The 20,502-nt window shown below is 42.9% G+C and overlaps 1 protein-coding gene across 1 annotated transcript; it reads right to left on the minus strand.

The window, feature by feature from the left end:
- Nucleotides 1-914: 914 nt before the first annotated feature.
- On the minus strand, nt 915-12,024 carry LOC129928049 (uncharacterized). The gene is made up of 4 exons (XM_056040079.1): nt 11,873-12,024; nt 8,956-9,094; nt 3,756-3,908; nt 915-2,823 (listed from the first exon to the last, which is right to left on the minus strand). The coding sequence occupies exons 1-4, from the start codon at nt 11,922-11,924 to the stop codon at nt 2,406-2,408; spliced, it is 762 nt and encodes a 253-aa protein (XP_055896054.1). The 5' UTR covers nt 11,925-12,024; the 3' UTR covers nt 915-2,405.
- Nucleotides 12,025-20,502: the final 8,478 nt, after the last annotated feature.

A 20,502-nucleotide genomic window follows, 5' to 3' on the forward strand; every position in this document is an offset into this window, starting at 1 on the left:
TGGACAATTAGATGTAACAGAGTATACAAACTCACGGGGGGGGGGGGGGGCAGTGTTCTAAATCGGTCCGTGGACAATTAGATGTAACAGAGTATACAAATTCACCGAGGGGGGGGGGGCAGTGTTCTAAAGCGATCCTTGGACAATTAGATGTAACAGAGTATACAAATTCACGGGGGGGGGGGCAGTGTTCTAAAGCGGTCCGTGGACAATTAGATGTAACAGAGTATACAAATTCACGGGGGGGGGGGGGGGGGCAGTGTTCTAAAGCGATCCGTGGACAATTAGATGTAACAGAGTATACAAATTCACGGGGGGGGGGGCAGTGTTCTAAAGCGATCCGTGGACAATTAGATGTAACAGAGTATACAAATTCACGGGGGGGGGGGGCAGTGTTCTAAAGCGATCCGTGGACAATTAGATGTAACAGAGTATACAAATTCACGGGGGGGGGGGGCAGTGTTCTAAAGCGGTCCGTGGACAATTAGATGTAACAGAGTATACAAATTCACGGGGGGGGGGGGGCAGTGTTCTAAAGCGATCCGTGGACAATTAGATGTAACAGAGTATACAAATTCACAAGGGGGGGGGACGAAAAGGTTGGGAGAAAAATGATCTCGAGTGGACAAATCCTATATCAAAATCGCAGGTCAGTGTTGCTGGTCAGTGTTCAGACCTTCTATGACAATTGGTCTCGCCCAAGGTGCGTCTCTGAAAGAGTTATAAAGGTTAGGGTATAACAACAAACTTCAACTTCGGCAACTTTCAGGGAATTTTTGGTGCCAGTCAAAGGAACGCTACTATTGCAGATACCAGTGGACAGGGAGTTTTAATAGGCCTACATTGTATTTTCTTGTAACGAATCTCCATCTAAACATTGCAAAATATAATGCAAGACGTTGTTTGTTTTTTAAATTAATATCTTTTGAAATAATACTAATATAAGGGAGATTATATTTACAAAGAAAGATCCTTGTATGTCTCTTGGTTATGTCTGTGTTGTCCAATGTTCAAATAATGTTCTTGCAATCCTTTCCTTCGTCATCAGCCCACAATCCCATGGTGACATACATCTCTTTGTCTACCTGTAGAAACTCATGCAATCTTCACGCTGAACGTAACCTGGCAACAAGCGGAGTAAGTGATCGTAGGCAATCCAAAACATTCTGTCTGGAGGATTGTGGGTAGAATTGAGTTTCTAGCTTCTGATAGTCAAGTTCTGAAACGTTGAAACCAGCCAATCTACATGCATGGCGGACTATGGGCTGATCTTAATTCATTTGTTCTTTATAAAACATCCCTACATTTCTTTAGATTTGTTTAGATTTGATATCTCGATCTACATTTTTCTCTTTTCTGTCGTTTATAAATTACTTCTTTTGAATTTCAAAGAATTCTTCAAGTGTCAAGGTAAACAAATGGAGGATTAATAATTATGCTTGACGATTGTAAACTTGTTACTGCTCAATAAATAGCACACTTAGCAAATAAATTTAAATCTGTTCTCTATACTATATGATTACTTATATGTAGAGGCGGCCTTAGGGGGTGGCAAGTGGGGTAACAGCCCCGCGCCTGAGAGGGGCAAGTGGGGTAACAGCCCCGCGCCTGAGAGGGGGGACACGTGATTGAAGATTCCCTTGTCACCTCCACCTTTGGAAACCAGAGACCAGTTGTCATGGAAACTTGTTACTTCATATTTTGGAAGCCTCAGCCGGCAAGGATGATGGAAGTCTCAGCCGGCAAGGAGCTTCCTGATTCGGAAACCACTGCGCAGTTCATCTCACATATTGGTCTAGTCATCTGAACGCTCAAACATAACAATGAGAACGAAGAAGAAGAAGAAGTAGCAACCAAATCACTGTCAAAAACACGGCGAGGTGTGGCCTCCAAAGTGATAAAGCGCTACGCTATCAAAGGAAAAAAGTCAGGGTGTTGACTGTCGCTGGCAATGCAAATGTTCAAGGAACGAACATTCAGGCGCAAGAAAAAAAAAACAAATGATTTGACTATGAGAATAACGACGAATCGACATCTTCACCTGAGGAGGCATTCAGAACAGGATATTTCTTAGCGAGAGTAAATCAAAAGCAATAGAAAAAAACATTTGAACAGCTTCAACCATTGCATTTCTATACAACTTCAAGAGTTGACTAACATTGAACTACAGGCTTGAAGTGCTGCTTGGATTTAGTCCAAATTTTACGTGCAGAAGATTGACGCAATTCAGTGTGTCTGACACTCGCCCAAAGCCCCTGCTAAGGCCGCCTCCGACTAGACGTAATAGGAATGTAATATATATATATATATATCTATGATTGTGCCTTTCTCTAGGTAGAAACATTGTGTATTGCTCAGCAACGAGGGTTCTCACATATGTACGAAATATAAACATTGTGTATTGATCAGCAACGAGGGTTCTCACATATGTACGAAATATTTGAAGCACATGGAGCGTCATTAAGTGTCAGGGAATGTGGATCTGTTAAACTTCTTTTATAAACACAATCTTCATTTCCATTGGCGTTGTCTGGTTGGTAGATATCAAACAAAAGGGGCTTCAACAGTGGGTTTATTTCTTCACCATTATCTATCCAGACAAAATGACCTTCATTCGCCAGGTCATCCAGACCTATCCAGTCGCCGAGAGTATTGTCTCCAATAGACAGGAAGAGATAAAATTTTTCTACCGATCTGGCCACAAACAAATGCGCATTCATACTTTGACATATGACTTGAGCTTGCGTGTAGTTCCTAGGAGGGTACTTAAAGTAGGCAGCGTAGGCTGACACTGTGATGGTACCATTTACCAATGTGTGGATTCTGCAATCAAATAGAACAGTTATTAGGTTAGCAGATAGCCAGAGTGATATATATATATATATATATATATATATATATATATATATATATATATATATATATATATAGTGCTTTTTATTGGGAAACAAATAGGTGCCGGTAGTCAACGTTAAAGTACAAGAAAAAAACATTGAAAAAGGTACCGGTGCGTACAGCCACAAAAGAAGCACTGTATATATATTATACATAGGGCTTTTTTTGTGACGGTACGCACCGGTACGGCGTACCGGCACCTTTTTGAAAAAATATATATTACTTTTCTTGTATTTTAACGTATATTATTAATTTTTAGTGGTTAAAAGTTAGGCAATCAACTACTGAGTACCGGCGCCTAATCACTTTACAAAAAAAACAACATTGTATATAATATAACCCTAGTGGCGGACTGAAAGGGTTAATGTGTGTGCGGCCTACTGACACACATGATTCAGACCAATCACAGGTCAAGGGCTGGTGAACAAGGGACATTACTGCTAATGCTCGCAATATGACCAATCGTCCAATGTTATGGTCATTTACAGACGAGAGACAGTGTGTTAGAAAGGACAGTAAGGACAGTGTGCTAAAAAGTGAGTCCTTGAAAATGTAGCTGTACGAGTCTAGAAGTAGACAGAGAAAGACTTGGAGTGTTTAGTAGGCAGTTCTCTTGTGTTAAAGCATTTGAATTTGATGTAGTGTTGTATTGACTTTTCATGTATTTGTCATTAAACCACCACATTGTTACTTGAGACTCTTGTTGTGAAGTTCTTGTGTTAGATATGCTGTGTTGTGTTTAGCAGTGTTTACAGAAGGCCAGATTAGGAGAGATCGTAACAATATATATATATATATATAAATATATATATATATATAGATAGACAGACAGACAGATAGACAGACAGGCATATACTTACTTAAAATCTGGATAAGAATCACAAGACTCATGAAAATAGAAATCTCCTAAGCCTAAAGAGAACTGCGGCTGTGAATGGGGAGATAATCCGGAACAAGGAGTACACAATTGACTAGTTCCGTTGTACAGATAACCATGACAACTGCTGGGGTACCTAGAAACAAGACAATTAGACAAACTTGTTATTTTTCTTGTAGCCAGCTATTTGCAGCTGAGCTGTGAGCTCTTTTGCAGACTGTGCCAAGGAAAAATAGTGTGCTGTTCTCTTCAGTTGTGTTCCGCACTGCCTTACAGGGTGTTGGATGGTATACAACTTTAATGGTTACTATTTTCATTGTATTTTATAGACAAATTGACTAGTAGACAGGAGTATGTGTCCGAGAGTATTGTTAACTGACTTAAATCTTAAGGAATTGATAGTTTTATAACCATCAGTGGCGTCACAAGGGGGGAGGGGTGCGGACACACCGCGTGACACCCATAAGGGGGTGACACTTTTAAAAATGCACTTTTAAAGACAGCTTGGGTTGTATTTGTGTTCTAGTTCCCCCATATATGAGTAGCCTGTTCATCTCGTCCAAACGACATTATTAACCAATGTTTCATTCATTCAATGACATGACGTTGTTTCATCTTTGAAGCAGAACTTTTGTTTTGGTCGTTAGTCACAAAATCGATTCAAAAAGTTCTTTAGAAGAAAACATTTCACAAAGTTTTTCCCCAACGCAATTCTCGAGTCTGCCACCTTCTAGTGTCAGAAGGGACAAATGTTTCTGGGTGAAAGTACCGCCTTCTATCAACGTGACAAGAACATGCTCGCTACGACTTGCTAAATAGGACGCGATCAAACTCAAGACAAATGTACATGCTCTTACTGCCTCGTCACAGTTCAATGTCCTAAACCTTTTTCATTGAAGTCTATTGGACTTTGTAATCAGGACCGGCCCTGCTTGTAATTTTAAAAAGGAAAAAGAGTTTCTAAAGCTCAGAAATGCAGAAAAACGCTAATCGCCCGGGGGCCGGATAATTCTGAGTGAAGTTACGGCTCTCCCCCCAGACCTCTTATCTGACCAACTAGGTAGCCAAGTAGGTGACCAAGTAGGTGACCAACTAGGTAGCCAAGTAGGTGACCAAGTAGGTGACCAAGTAGGTGGCCAAGTAGGTGACCAAGTAGGTGACCAAGTAGGTGACCAAGTAGGTGGCCAAGTAGGTGACCAAGTAGGTGACCAAGTAGGTGGCCAAGTAGGTGACCAAGTAGGTGACCAAGTAGGTGACCAAGTAGGTGGCCAAGTAGGTGACCAAGTAGGTGACCAAGTAGGTGACCAAGTAGGTGGCCAAGTAGGTGACCAAGTAGGTGACCAAGTAGGTGACCAAGTAGGTGGCCAAGTAGGTGACCAAGTAGGTGACCAAGTAGGTGACCAAGTAGGTGGCCAAGTAGGTGACCAAGTAGGTGACCAAGTAGGTGACCAAGTAGGTGACCAAGTAAGTGACCAAGTAGGTGACCAAGTAGGTGACCAAGTAAGTGACCAAGTAGGTGACCAAGTAGGTGACCAAGTAGGTGACCAAGTAGGTGGCCAAGTAGGTGGCCAAGTAGGTGGCGAACATTTTTGGTTGTAAAAGTTTGAGAAACTTAGAGCAACATTGAGACTTAATTGCTCGCGTGCCGTTTGGCGCCGTTTTTTACTGAAAGATCTAAGGTGACTTCCAGAGCCAGCTGGTGCTGATAAGGTGACTTCCAGAGCCAGCTGGTGCTGATAAGGTGAGTCCCAGAGCCAGCTGGTGCTGATAAGGTGACTTCCAGAGCCAGCTGTTGCTGATAAGGTCACTTCCAGAGCCAGCTGGTGCTGATAAGGTGACTTCCACTGCCAGCTGGTGCTAATAAGGTGACTTCCAGAGCCAGCTGGTGCTAATAAGGTGACTTCCAGAGCCAGCTGGTGCTGATAAGGTGACTTCCAGAGCCAGCTGGTGCTAATAAGGTGACTTCCAGAGCCAGCTGGTGATGATAAGGTGACTTCCAGACCCAGCTGGTGCTGATAAGGTGAGTCCCAGAGCCAGCTGGTGCTGATAAGGTGACTTCCAGAGCCAGCTGGTGCTGATAAGGTGAGTCCCAGAGCCAGCTGGTGATGATAAGGTGAGTCCCAGAACCAGCTGGTGATAATAAGGTGACTTCCAGAGCCAGCTGGTGCTAATAAGGTGACTTCCAGAGCCAGCTGGTGCTGCTAAGGTGAGTCCCAGAGCCAGCTGGTGCTGATAAGGTGAGTCCCAGAGCCAGCTGGTGCTGCTAAGGTGAGTCCCAGAGCCAGCTGGTGCTGATAAGGTGACTACCAGAGCCAACTGGTGCTAATAAGGTGACTTCCAGAGCCAGCTGGTGCTAATAAGGTGAGTCCCAGAGCCAGCTGGTGCTGATAAGGTGACTACCAGAGCCAGCTGGTGCTAATAAGGTGACTTCCAGAGCCAGCTGGTGCTGATAAGGTGACTTCCAGAGCCAGCTGGTGCTAATAAGGTGACTTGCAGAGCAAGCTGGTGCTGCTAAGGTGAGTCCCAGAGCCAGCTGGTGCTGATAAGGTGAGTCCCAGAGCCAGCTGGTGCTGCTAAGGTGAGTCCCAGAGCCAGCTGGTGCTTATAAGGTGACTACCAGAGCCAGCTGGTGCTAATAAGGTGACTTCCAGAGCCAGCTGGTGCTGATAAGGTGAGTCCCAGAGCCAGCTGGTGCTGATAAGGTGACTACCAGAGCCAGCTGGTGCTAATAAGGTGACTTCCAAAGCCAGCTGGTGCTAATAAGGTGACTTCCAGAGCCAGCTGGTGCTAATAAGGTGACTTCCAGAGCCAGCTGGTGCTGATAAGGTGAGTCCCAGAGCCAGCTGGTGCTGATAAGGTGAGTCCCAGAGCCAGCTGGTGCTGATAAGGTGAGTCCCAGAGCCAGCTGGTGCTGATAAGGTGACTACCAGAGCCAGCTGGTGCTAATAAGGTGACTACCAGAGCCAGCTGGTTCTGATAAGGTGAGTCCCAGAGCCAGCTGGTGCTGATAAGGTGACTACCAGAGCCAGCTGGTGCTAATAAGGTGACTTCCAGAGCCAGCTGGTGCTGATAAGGTGACTTCCAGAGCCAGCTGGTGCTGATAAGGTGACTTCCAGAGCCAGCTGGTGCTGATAAGGTGAGTCCCAGGGCCAGCTGGTGCTGATAAGGTGAGTCCCAGAGCCAGCTGGTGCTAATAAGGTGAGTCTCAGAGCCAGCTGGTGCTGATAAGGTGAGTCCCAGAGCCAGCTGGTGCTGATAAGGTGACTTCCAGAGCCAGCTGGTGCTGATAAGGTGAGTCCAAGAGAAAGCTGGTGCTGATAAGGTGAGTCCCAGAGCCAGCTGGTGCTGATAAGGTGCGACGCCATTTTTTACGTGGACGCATTGTTTTCACTTCCTTCTCTTCAGCTTCCATGCTAAGACTTTGGTCAACGTGTTTCTTCTTGTCTATGAACGCTAGTCATCCACTCTGGCCATCAGCCTAACAAGTGTTGACGATATCTGTTCAGTGCTGAGCTGTCTTTGAAGGCTTGACGAAATCTGTTCAGTGCTGATCTGCCTTTGGAGTCTTGACAAAATCTGTTCAGTGCTGATCTGCCTTTGGAGTCTTGACAAAATCTGTTCAGTGCTGATCTGCCTTTGGAGTCTTGACGATATCTATTCAGTGGTTATCTGCCTTTGGAGTCTTGACGATATCTGTTCAGTGCTGATCTGCCTTTGGTGTCTTGACGATATCTGTTCAGTGCTGATCTGCCTTTGGTGTCTTAATGAAATCTGTTCAGTGCTGATCTGCCTTTGAAGTCTTGACGAAATCTGTTCAGTGCTGATCTGCCTTTGGAGTCTTGACGATATTTGTTCAGTGCTTTCGAAAGCATTTGAGAAACACTAGTAAAATGTTGAACTGTTTCCCTAATAACATTTAGTAACAAAAAAAAACATGTTCAATTCAACTTTTTTAATTTCAATGATTATGCATTTTTAATTTAGGAAATAACTATTGATGAAATGTCTTAAACAATAAATTTAAAAATAGAATCAACAATCATTTTCCAGTGTAACAATCAATTAATTCACAGTATTATGGCTCAATGAAAAGAAAAAAAAACATACGCTAGGGGGAGGGGTGACAACCTGAGCTTTTTACACCAACTGACACCGACCTTATTGACGCCACTGCTGTTCCGAAGATGAATGGGTGGATTTTTTTCACATGACTACGAAAACCCAGTTGCAGCCTGCATATTTCCCCCCATTTCATTTGTTAGACGATTCCGCGCTGTGTATTATGCAGATAATTCAAACGGAGGTAACTCTCAAATAACAAAATCCAATAACAAAGGCGAAGGGCGAACAATACAAGTTATTCGACGCTGATAATAAATGTCGAATCGGTTAAATAATTACAACAATAATAACAAAAGGAACCGTCGAATGTCGTCAAGTTAAATCTTTACGTCCATAAAACCTGCCTCTCTCTAAAGCCGTCAAAAGTAGTCTGTTAACGTTCCGCTTTCTTAATCAAACCCTATTCTTGTCTTTACTAGTCGCGTCATTGTCTCTAAGTAAAAACTTTCAATACTTACGAAACAAATAACTAATTCCTAACCGTGCCATAACATTATGTATACAAATCCATTTTCCGTTATCTTTTCATCTCCTGCACCTGTATTCAATAAAAACTTTTCTTTGGGTGGTACTCGAGGTCTTTGTGAGAGCTCTCCAGCTCTTTCAGAGGCCGTCTGCTGCCAGCTACTTACCTCTATACGAGTGAGCGCGAAATGGCGCCTGAGTTGAACCTATGGGTGGGGGGGGCACCTCTGTGACGCCGTCTTCCTTATAAGCTCGACAAGAAAATCGCCTTTAGTATGCGGTCGTCTCCCATGCAGGATAAGTGACCTATCCAGCGCAGCTGTCGAAAGGTAATTAGTGCTTCTATACTGTCCACACAGGCCTCCAGCAGGTTATTTGTAATGTATCTGGTCAGCATATGCAAATTATGGAGCGAAGCAACCTTTGGTGGGCCTTAAATATGCCTTCTATAGAGCAGCCAGATCTCAGAGCCATACTAAAAGGTGGTGAGAATCACACAAAAAATCAATGTTTATAGAATGTAACTATTAAATAATAAATGTATCTAGCGTTACTATTATATACCTAGCAAACGGCAAATATCTCTCATTTGTTACCTTTCAAGACATTGGATAGCGCAGGACAGACGTGACGTCACTCTCATACTCTGGGCTATAGGACGGGGCCAGCTGTAGACCGGGACATGTCTGACGAATTTCAAACTAACGTTGTTAAGTGAAGAAACACCAAGAAAAACTGTGAACACAAAAGTTCAATGTCGGTGTTTTAAGAAGGCAATGACCTTGCTATTATTAAGTTTAATCATTGTATGACTTCAGCAAAGTAGAAAATGTTCCATTCAGAAATATATTTAGAACTAACAGACAACATGATGGCAGAAATACCAAAATGACGAAGACAGTTGAATGTCTCTAGTAGGTACACTCCCGTGTCCTGAACTTTTAGCACAGAATTTGAACGTGAACATTTTGTTTTGTTTTTTTTTACAAGTTGACTCTTAGAAATGAAATGATGCAGAAACATTTTATATGCTTTGTGATTCAAACTGTCTACAATGTCTATCTACTATATAATAGGAAGGCTTGCTGTGATTCAAACTGTCTACAATGTCCATCTACTATATAATAAGAAGGCTTGCTGTGATTCAAACTGTCTACAATGTCCATCTACTATATAATAGGAAGGCTTGCTGTGATTCAAACTGTCTACAATGTCCATCTACTATATAATAGGAAGGCTTGCTGTGATTCAAACTGTCTACAATGTCCATCTACTATATAATAGGAAGGCTTGCTGTGATTCAAACTGTCTACAATGTCCATCTACTATATAATAGGAAGGCTTGCTGTGATTCAAACTGTCTACAATGTCTATCTACTATATAATAGGAAGGCTTGCTGTGATTCAAACTGTCTACAATGTCTATCTACTATATAATAGGAAGGCTTGCTGTGATTCAAACTGTCTACAATGTCTATCTACTATATAATAGCAAGGCTTGCTGTGATTCAAACTGTCTACAATGTCTATCTACTATATAATAGGAAGGCTTGCTGTGATTCAAACTGTCTACAATGTCCATCTACTATATAATAGAAAGGCTTGCTGTGATTCAAACTGTCTACAATGTCCATCTACTATATAATAGCAAGGCTTGCTGTGATTCAAACTGTCTACAATGTCTATCTACTATATAATAGGAAGGCTTGCTGTGATTCAAACTGTCTACAATGTCTATCTACTATATAATAGGAAGGCTTGCTGTGATTCAAACTGTCTACAATGTCCATCTACTATATAATAGGAAGGCTTGCTGTGATTCAAACTGTCTACAATGTCCATCTACTATATAATAGGAAGGCTTGCTGTGATTCAAACTGTCTACAATGTCCATCTACTATATTATAGGAAGGCTTGCTGTGATTCAAACTGTCTACAATGTCTATCTACTATATAATAGCAAGGCTTGCTCTGATTCAGACTGTATGCTAGGTATGTTAGGTTTCTGCTAGCCATAGATTGGGTCATCAAGACAGACAGAAGCGGAACGGTATACAGTGGACACTGTAGAAACAGCTAGACGACCTTGACTTTGCAGATGACCTGGCTCTTCTTCCTCACACACAGCAGCAAATGCAGAAAAGATAAGCGTCATTGTGGACAATTGCAGAATGTTCAAGATAAAGGCATCCAACAATACACCCATTACAGTCCAAGTTGAGGCGCAAGAAGAGGTGGAAAGCTTCACCTATCTCGGCAGTATCCTAGACCACCATGGAGGAACAAATTCATATGTCAGAACCCGCATTGGTAAAGCTTGAGCAGCCTTCCATCACCTGGGGATCTAGGGAAATAAACACCATCACCAAGATCAGGCTCTTTAATACCATTGTTAAGTCAATACTACTTTGTGGAGCAGAGACCTGGAGAACCAACACCACCAAGATCAGGCTCTTTAATACCATTGTTAAGTCAGTACTACTTTGTGGAGCAGAGACCTGGAGAACCAACACCACCAAGATCAGGCTCTTTAATACCATTGTTAAGTCAATACTACTTTGTGGAGCAGAGACCTGGAGAACCAACACCACCAAGATCAGGCTCTTTAATACCATTGTTAGGTCAATACTACTTTGTGGAGCAGAGACCTGGAGAACCAACACCACCAAGATCAGGCTCTTTAATACCATTGTTAAACCAATACTACTTTGTGGAGCAGAGACCTGGAGAACCAACATCACCAACATGAGAAAAATCCAGGCATTCATCAATACCTGCCCTAGAAGGATTTTTATGATCCGCTATCCAGACAAGATCTTGAATGTTGAACTGTGGCAAAGAACAAAGCTGCAGCCCTTTGAAGTAGATATGCTTCAGAGACGCTGGAGATGGATAGGTCACACCCTCCGCAAGGCTGCATCCAACATAATCAGGCAAGCCCTAACCTGGAACCCCTAAGGAAAGAGGAAGAGGGGACGGCCCAGGAATACATGGCGCGGCGATTTGGAAGTAGGTGCCAATTAAGATGGGCAAGACGAGAGAACAGTTGCAGAGACTTGCCCAGAACCGAGATGCTTGGAGGAAGCATGTTGGTGGCCTATGTCCCAGGGCAAGACGTGGGGACAGTTGGAGAGACTTGCCCAGAACCGAGACGCTTGGAGGAAGCAGGTTGGTGGCCTATGCCTCAGAGGGAACCACAGGCAGAGATGAGATGTTAGGTCAAGGAATATTACTCAGATTAGTACAAATAACGGAACGATTGTCAAACGTCAATGAAATAAAGTAAAAAGGAGAGGGGGGCTGAAACATATTTAAGAACAGAAATTTATACAGAAGGCATCGAGCGTTCTATACAATACAGACTTTCGTACTATGCCGTCAACATATAAATGAGTAATAACTTTTCTCTTCTTCTATTATACATCACAATTCAGATTATATTATACAAATACTCACAATAAGAACAATACTCAACTAATTGCTAAAAATGGGTATAGAATAAAATACACTTACCAAATAATTGACAGAATAGAATTATTACATTTTTTCTTAAAAGTTTCGACATTTCGACATCAACCTATGATCTAGAAAATCTCTTCCTTCGTTTTAGCCTAAAGACATCAAGCCAACGGAGACTTCTCTCCCTTGCCTGAGTCAATGTTCAAATATCAATGCCGTATCTTGACAATCGGTTTGCTGACAAACATGGACACATCATGAAACTCGTCCAGGGATCTTTTATTGAACTACTTGGCAGGGACTGTTTTCCAAGTTTTTAAAATCGTGTTTGTAATCTACCGGCCATAGTTTTATATTTACATTCAGCTTAGAAAGTAATTATTAAAACTTGTCTTTCTTTCAATGATTATGTTTTACAGACTAGAGCACAGAGCACAACTTGAGTTTGACGAAGTCATGAACTATTTACTTTCATCCCACAACAAAGTTTTAAAGGGAGGAGCAGAGACTCAACTGATAATAATATTTTATTATTAAAATGGTCTCTATAATAAATTAAACTGTCTGATAAATTGAAAGCTAATTGAACAGGCAGGTCTTAGAGAGGCGAATAGTCTGCCAATCCCACAACCTTAATAGTGTCTGAAAGAAGGGCTATATCAGAGTTTCGCTACGACTATTTATAGTTTTTGGCAAACGTACCCTAATTTTATAAATGTACAGCCCTTTTCATTTTGTATTTGAGATTAAAGTGTGGTGCGACATAATATACAAATGGGTTCACATATCAATATGTAGCTTATATTATATAGATATTTAACTAATTTTGTTCACAAACTTTGATTTCTCCATAAAAATAGGACCGCCCCCCCCCCACACACTCGGAGGGCTAGAGTGGGGAGGGCACTAGATGCAATCACCCCCCTTACCCCACCGAATCGGCCAGGATACCAGAAGGGGGGCGAAGGGTAGTAGATGTATTCGCCCCCCCCCCCACCCAATCGGCCAACAGGGGAACGACATAATATAAAGATCAGTTAAAATATCAATAAAAGTTTTAATCATATAGATATGTTAGCAAGCTGTGATTTCTACAAATAAATTGGACCGCTCCCCCCTCTCGAAAGTTAAGTTGAGGGGGGGGGGCGGGATTGATGTTATCGCCCCCTCCCCACCCCACCAAATCGGCCAGTATACTAGAAATTGGGGGGGGGGGGGCCGAAATAATCTAAAAATAGGTTGAAATATAAATATATAGTATATATTATTAACATAAGAAATAAATAAGTAATAAATTCGTATACAAATTGTGTGAATTCTATACTAAAATTCGTCCGCCCACATTTTAACGATCAACCTAACATACTTTTGTAGTCCGTGAGTTAGTGTGTGTAATTTCATGGCCGGCTCTCTCTTTTCCTCGTTCTCTCTCTCTTTCGTTCCCTGGAACCCCAATATTTGCTTTAGAAATACGAAATTTGTGTGATTTTTAGCGGCCCCGAAAGTGGAAAAGACTAAACTAGACTTCACGTGCTAATGGTGGACAAAGACCATAGTTTCATCAGATACTAGCTCTGGCTAACCCTCACCTGGATGGGGCCCGTCAGTAAAAACGGATTTGAACCTCTCGAGCCCTCACTCAAATGGAGTTTGGTGATGATGATGATAATAGAAAGCTTGCGGTACCAAGGTTGCGATTTTGTCTTAATGAGCATCTAGGCCCAATCTAGGGGGTAAAAGGAACCTGTGTACGAAATTTGATGCGGATACGCACGACAGTTTAAGAGATCTCTTGATCAATGAAGCAGTGAGTGGTAACTTACAAATAGATAATAAATAGAGCCTATCATGGGCGTAAGCCAGGATTTTTTTTTGGGTGGGGGGGGGGGGGGTAGGGGGGACTTTTTCTCTCCCCCCCCCCCCCGAGAAAAAAATATGTGTATGTATGTATGTGTGTGTGTTTACATAATCTTTATTACATTCTGACCCTTCATTCTTTCGGAACACGTTTATTGTGCCCTAGAATAGGTTCTGTAGTTAGTGGAAAAATTGTTGACTTCCCGCCGTTGCCAGCAAGGGGGTCTGGGGGAGCGCTAGGAGCTCTCCAGCGCGGGGCGGAGCCCCGCCGCCATGAGCAATATTTCTGGTATTGAATGCCAACAAAATGCATATTCTGAGGTATCTACAGTGCATTTTCCTGCTATTAAAAAGTCTTATTTCAAAAACCTAGTGTGCAATTTTTACTGACTTAGAACCTCCCGCGCCGTTCGGCGCATTTGCCGTCAAGCTGTTTCCACATAAACCTGTCACTGGTAATGACTGAAGCCTCTTCCCACATGCTCTGAGGACCTCCATGAATGTGTGGTGCCAAGTTGTACTAGTATGTCATCCCATTTCTTATTATGCGTAATTCATTTTGTCGGAGAACATGTCCCACAAACCTCATGCGACGCTCTGTCACAATCTTACTAAGGGGTTCGGCATAGGATTTCCTTAATTTAGACCCGATCTCTATAACTGACTCCTAAAATCTGTCTTAGCCATCTTTTTTGAGCCACATTTAGTGTTTTTCAATTTCGGCAGATGACTATACACTGCACTTTATTAATGGAGCCCCGCCAACGGTAGAAATGTGTAACCTCTCTTGAATACGCTCGTGGAATTAGGTGACTGTAGTTTGCTTTAGATTTTATATCGAAAAGGAAAGTTTCGTCAAAATCATCTGTTGGGGGTTTTAAACTCTGAAGTAATTTTTTTTTAAAAACCCAATTTAGCTACGGTCATAGAATTTGGTAACTGTAGGTTGCTTTAGAATAATATTGAAGATAGAGGTTTTCCACCTCAAAACGCTTTGTAGGGGGATTTTAAATTCAAAACCATGTGGAAGAGAGGAGTTTAAACTCAAAACCCTCAATTGGCTTGGCTACGCTCAAATAATTTTAGTGTGTAATTTTGCTTTTTTTTTTATATTGAAGAGGTATTTTTTTTTAGCATCAAACCCCTCCGAATGGGGGTTTAAACTCAAAACCCCTTTTGGCAATGCTCATAGCATTTTGATAGCGTAATTGGCTTTTTTTTTTTTTTTTAAATTGAAGATGTATTTTTTAGCTTTAAATCCGTTTGCGGGGGGGGGGGGGGGGGGGTTTAACTCAAAACCCCTTTGGCTACGCTCATAGATTTTAGAGTAATGTTTTTATTTTTTATTGAAGATGTATTTTTTAGCTTCAAACTCCACTGGAGGGGAGTTTAAAGTTAAAACTGAGTCAAAACCCATTTAGCTACGCTCATAATATTTTGAGTGTATAATTTGATTTTTTTTATATTGAAGAGGGGGTTTATCGTAGATTTTGGAGGGGGTTTTAAAATCAAAATCTTCCTTAATTGTGCTCTTGAAATTTGGGGATTGTCGTTTGCATTTTTTTGTTTTGTTTTATAGAAGAGGGCGATTTAACTGCAAAAACCCCCTGGTAGGGGGTTTTAAACTCAAAACTCCTTTAGCTACGCTCATAAAATTTTGAGTGCATAATTTGCTTTTTTTTTCATATTGTATAGGGAGTGTCACGTACACAGTCTATATTTAGCTTGTCGACGGGACTTGAGCTAGCTCGGAAAAACCAGGCATGTATTTACTTTCAGTTTCAGAATGTATATGATTGACTTCGAAATGTTAATTGTTGTATGTTAAGCTGCATTTATTGGTTCGTCTTGCAGTGTAGAGTTGTTGATCACGTGATTATGCTCTAGTGCCCGGGCAAGATCCAAAATCGCATCGGTCTTGTTTTGGAACGTATTAGTGATAACATCAATCTTGTATGTAACGTGAAATAGAGAACATGTACCTTTTGTATTAGGACTCAGTTATATTATTGTGTAGATCAGTTATTATATTCAAGTACATTTAACCATTGTAATTATTTGTGAATAGCGTTTTCAAGTTCTGAATTAAAGTAATTGTTTTTAGACGAACAGAAGTTTCTTCATTGAATACAATAAAATACTTACATCGTATTGTTAAATAGTAACTCCTAGATCTAGATGATCCTCTTATCAACTGGCAACTTCTAGATGATCATCCAATCAACTTCTAAATGATCATCTTATCAACTGACAACTTTAGAATCCTCGGCAATCACGATCATTGATGGTGTGATACAGATCAAGATAATCTACAACGTGACATCCATCATAGCATCTTCATAGATTGTAACATCAGGCACCATTGATTGAACGTCAGAGGGAGTTTTTCGTAAATTTTGGAGGGGGTTTTAAAATCAAAATCTTCCTTAACTGTGCTCTTGGAATTTGGGGATTGTCGTTTGCATTTTTTGTTTTTGTTTTACAGAAGAGGGAGATTTAACTGCAAAACCCCCTGGTAGGGGGTTTTAAACTCAAAACCCCCTTGGCTGCGCTGGGGCAAGTGATGGTTTAGTATTAAAATCTCACCTAAAATAAACAAAATCAAAGCAAAAAATCAGTCATTTAAGTCCATCTCTCCTGGGGGGGATTTCATTTCGGGTGGGGTTTGAACCCCAACCCCCCCCCCCGGCTACGCCCATGGAGCCTATATATAAAGAATGATAACAACAACATTCGTTGTAAAAAAAAATAAATTAAAAATAAAATGTGGTTAATTCAAAATCTTTTTTTAATTGGAAAAAGAAGAAGGGGTTAGAGGTTATTTTGTGTGGTTATTATTCACACGTGCAGCAAGCGGACATGTTTATTAAACTTTTTAATGCAGTCACTTTGTCGTGACAATCAGACCTAAACTGACCACAGGTTTCGTCATCGCAGGTCAGTGTGCAGGACTTCTATAACGATTGGTTTCGGGAGACTCACTAAGAACAGCCAGGCAATACATGTGTCACTTACAACAGCCAGGCAATACATGTGTCACTTACAACAGCCAGGCAATACGTGTGTCACTTACAACAGCCAGGCAATACGTGTGTCACTTACACAGCCAGGCAATACATGTGTCACTTACAACAGCCAGGCAATACGTGTGTCACTTACAACAGCCAGGCAATACGTGTGTCACTTACACAGCCAGGCAATACGTGTGTCACTTACAACAGCCAGGCAATACGTGTGTCACTTACAACAGCCAGGCAATACGTGTGTCACTTACAACAGCCAGGCAATACGTGTGTCACTTACACAGCCAGGCAATACGTGTGTCACTTACAACAGCCAGGCAATACGTGTGTCACTTACAACAGCCAGGCAATACGTGTGTCACTTACAACAGCCAGGCAATACGTGTGTCACTTACAACAGCCAGGCAATACGTGTGTCACTTACAACAGCCAGGCAATACGTGTGTCACTTACAACAGCCAGGCAATACGTGTGTCACTTACAACAGCCAGGCAATACGTGTGTCACTTACAACAGCCAGGCAATACGTGTGTCACTTACACAGCCAGGCAATACGTGTGTCACTTACAACAGCCAGGCAATACGTGTGTCACTTACACAGCCAGGCAATACGTGTGTCACTTACAACAGCCAGGCAATACGTGTGTCACTTACAACAGCCAGGCAATACGTGTCACTTACAACAGCCAGGCAATACGTGTGTCACTTACACAGCCAGGCAATACGTGTGTCACTTACAACAGCCAGGCAATACGTGTGTCACTTACAACAGCCAGGCAATACGTGTGTCACTTACAACAGCCAGGCAATACGTGTGTCACTTACAACAGCCAGGCAATACGTGTGTCACTTACAACAGCCAGGCAATACGTGTGTCACTTACAACAGCCAGGCAATACGTGTGTCACTTACAACAGCCAGGCAATACGTGTGTCACTTACACAGCCAGGCAATACGTGTGTCACTTACAACAGCCAGGCAATACGTGTGTCACTTACAACAGCCAGGCAATACGTGTGTCACTTACAACAGCCAGGCAATACGTGTGTCACTTACAACAGCCAGGCAATACGTGTGTCACTTACAACAGCCAGGCAATACGTGTGTCACTTACAACAGCCAGGCAATACGTGTGTCACTTACAACAGCCAGGCAATACGTGTGTCACTTACAACAGCCAGGCAATACGTGTGTCACTTACACAGCCAGGCAATACGTGTGTCACTTACACAGCCAGCCAATACGTGTGTCACTTACACAGCCAGGCAATACGTGTGTCACTTACAACAGCCAGGCAATACGTGTGTCACTTACACAGCCAGGCAATACGTGTGTCACTTACACAGCCAGGTAATACGTGTGTCACTTACAACAGCCAGGCAATACGTGTGTCACTTACAACAGCCAGGCAATACGTGTGTCACTTACACAGCCAGGCAATACGTGTGTCACTTACAACAGCCAGGCAATACGTGTGTCATTTACAACAGCCAGGCAATACGTGTGTCACTTACAACAGCCAGGCAATACGTGTGTCACTTACACAGCCAGGCAATACGTGTGTCACTTACAACAGCCAGGCAATACGTGTGTCACTTACAACAGCCAGGCAATACGTGTGTCACTTACAACAGCCAGGCAATACGTGTGTCACTTACACAGCCAGGCAATACGTGTGTCACTTACACAGCCAGGCAATACGTGTGTCACTTACAACAGCCAGGCAATACGTGTGTCACTTACAACAGCCAGGCAATACGTGTGTCACTTACAACAGCCAGGCAATACGTGTGTCACTTACAACAGCCAGGCAATACGTGTGTCACTTACAACAGCCAGGCAATACGTGTGTCACTTAAAACAGCCAGGCAATACGTGTGTCACTTACACAGCCAGGCAATACGTGTGTCACTTACAACAGCCAGGCAATACGTGTGTCACTTACACAGCCAGGCAATACGTGTGTCACTTACAACAGCCAGGCAATACATGTGTCACTAACAACAGCCAGGCAATACGTGTGTCACTTACAACAGCCAGGCAATACGTGTGTCACTTACAACAGCCAGGCAATACGTGTGTCACTTACAACAGCCAGGCAATACGTGTGTCACTTACACAGCCAGGCAATACGTGTGTCACTTACACAGCCAGCCAATACGTGTGTCACTTACACAGCCAGGCAATACGTGTGTCACTTACAACAGCCAGGCAATACGTGTGTCACTTACACAGCCAGGCAATACGTGTGTCACTTACACAGCCAGGTAATACGTGTGTCACTTACAACAGCCAGGCAATACGTGTGTCACTTACAACAGCCAGGCAATACGTGTGTCACTTACACAGCCAGGCAATACGTGTGTCACTTACAACAGCCAGGCAATACGTGTGTCATTTACAACAGCCAGGCAATACGTGTGTCACTTACAACAGCCAGGCAATACGTGTGTCACTTACACAGCCAGGCAATACGTGTGTCACTTACAACAGCCAGGCAATACGTGTGTCACTTACAACAGCCAGGCAATACGTGTGTCACTTACACAGCCAGGCAATACGTGTGTCACTTACACAGCCAGGCAATACGTGTGTCACTTACAACAGCCAGGCAATACGTGTGTCACTTACAACAGCCAGGCAATACGTGTGTCACTTACAACAGCCAGGCAATACGTGTGTCACTTACAACAGCCAGGCAATACGTGTGTCACTTACAACAGCCAGGCAATACGTGTGTCACTTACAACAGCCAGGCAATACGTGTGTCACTTAAAACAGCCAGGCAATACGTGTGTCACTTACACAGCCAGGCAATACGTGTGTCACTTACACAGCCAGGCAATACGTGTGTCACTTACAACAGCCAGGCAATACGTGTGTCACTTACAACAGCCAGGCAATACGTGTGTCACTTACAACAGCCAGGCAATACGTGTGTCACTTACAACAGCCAGGCAATACGAGTGTCACTTAAAACAGCCAGGCAATACGTGTGTCACTTACAACAGCCAGGCAATACGTGTGTCACTTACAACAGCCAAGCAATACGTGTGTCACTTACACAGCCAGGCAATACGTGTGTCACTTACAACAGCCAGGCAATACGTGTGTCACTTACACAGCCAGGCAATACATGTGTCACTAACAACAGCCAGGCAATACGTGTGTCACTTACAACAGCCAGGCAATACGTGTGTCACTTACAACAGCCAGGCAATACGTGTGTCACTTACAACAGCCAGGCAATACGTGTGTCACTTACACAGCCAGGCAATACGTGTGTCACTTACACAGCCAGGCAATACGTGTGTCACTTACAACAGCCAGGCAATACGTGTGTCACTTACAACAGCCAGGCAATACGTGTGTCACTTTCAACAGCCAGGCAATACGTGTGTCACTTACACAGCCAGGCAATACGTGTGTCACTTACACAGCCAGGCAATACGTGCGTCACTTACACAGCCAGGCAATACGTGCGTCACTTACAACAGCCAGGCAATACGTGTGTCACTTACACAGCCAGGCAATACGTGTGTCACTTACACAGCCAGGCAATACGTGTGTCACTTACACAGCCAGGCAATACGTGCGTCACTTACACAGCCAGGCAATACGTGCGTCACTTACAACAGCCAGGCAATACATGTGTCACTTACAACAGCCAGGCAATACGTGTGTCACTTACAACAGCCAGGCAATACGTGTGTCACTTACACAGCCAGGCAATATGTGTGTCACTTACAACAGCCAGGCAATACGTGTGTCACTTACAACAGCCAGGCAATACGTGTGTCACTT

Source organism: Biomphalaria glabrata, chromosome 9 (genome assembly GCF_947242115.1).
Source record: "Biomphalaria glabrata chromosome 9, xgBioGlab47.1, whole genome shotgun sequence".
Classification (NCBI taxonomy): Eukaryota; Metazoa; Mollusca; class Gastropoda; family Planorbidae; genus Biomphalaria; species Biomphalaria glabrata.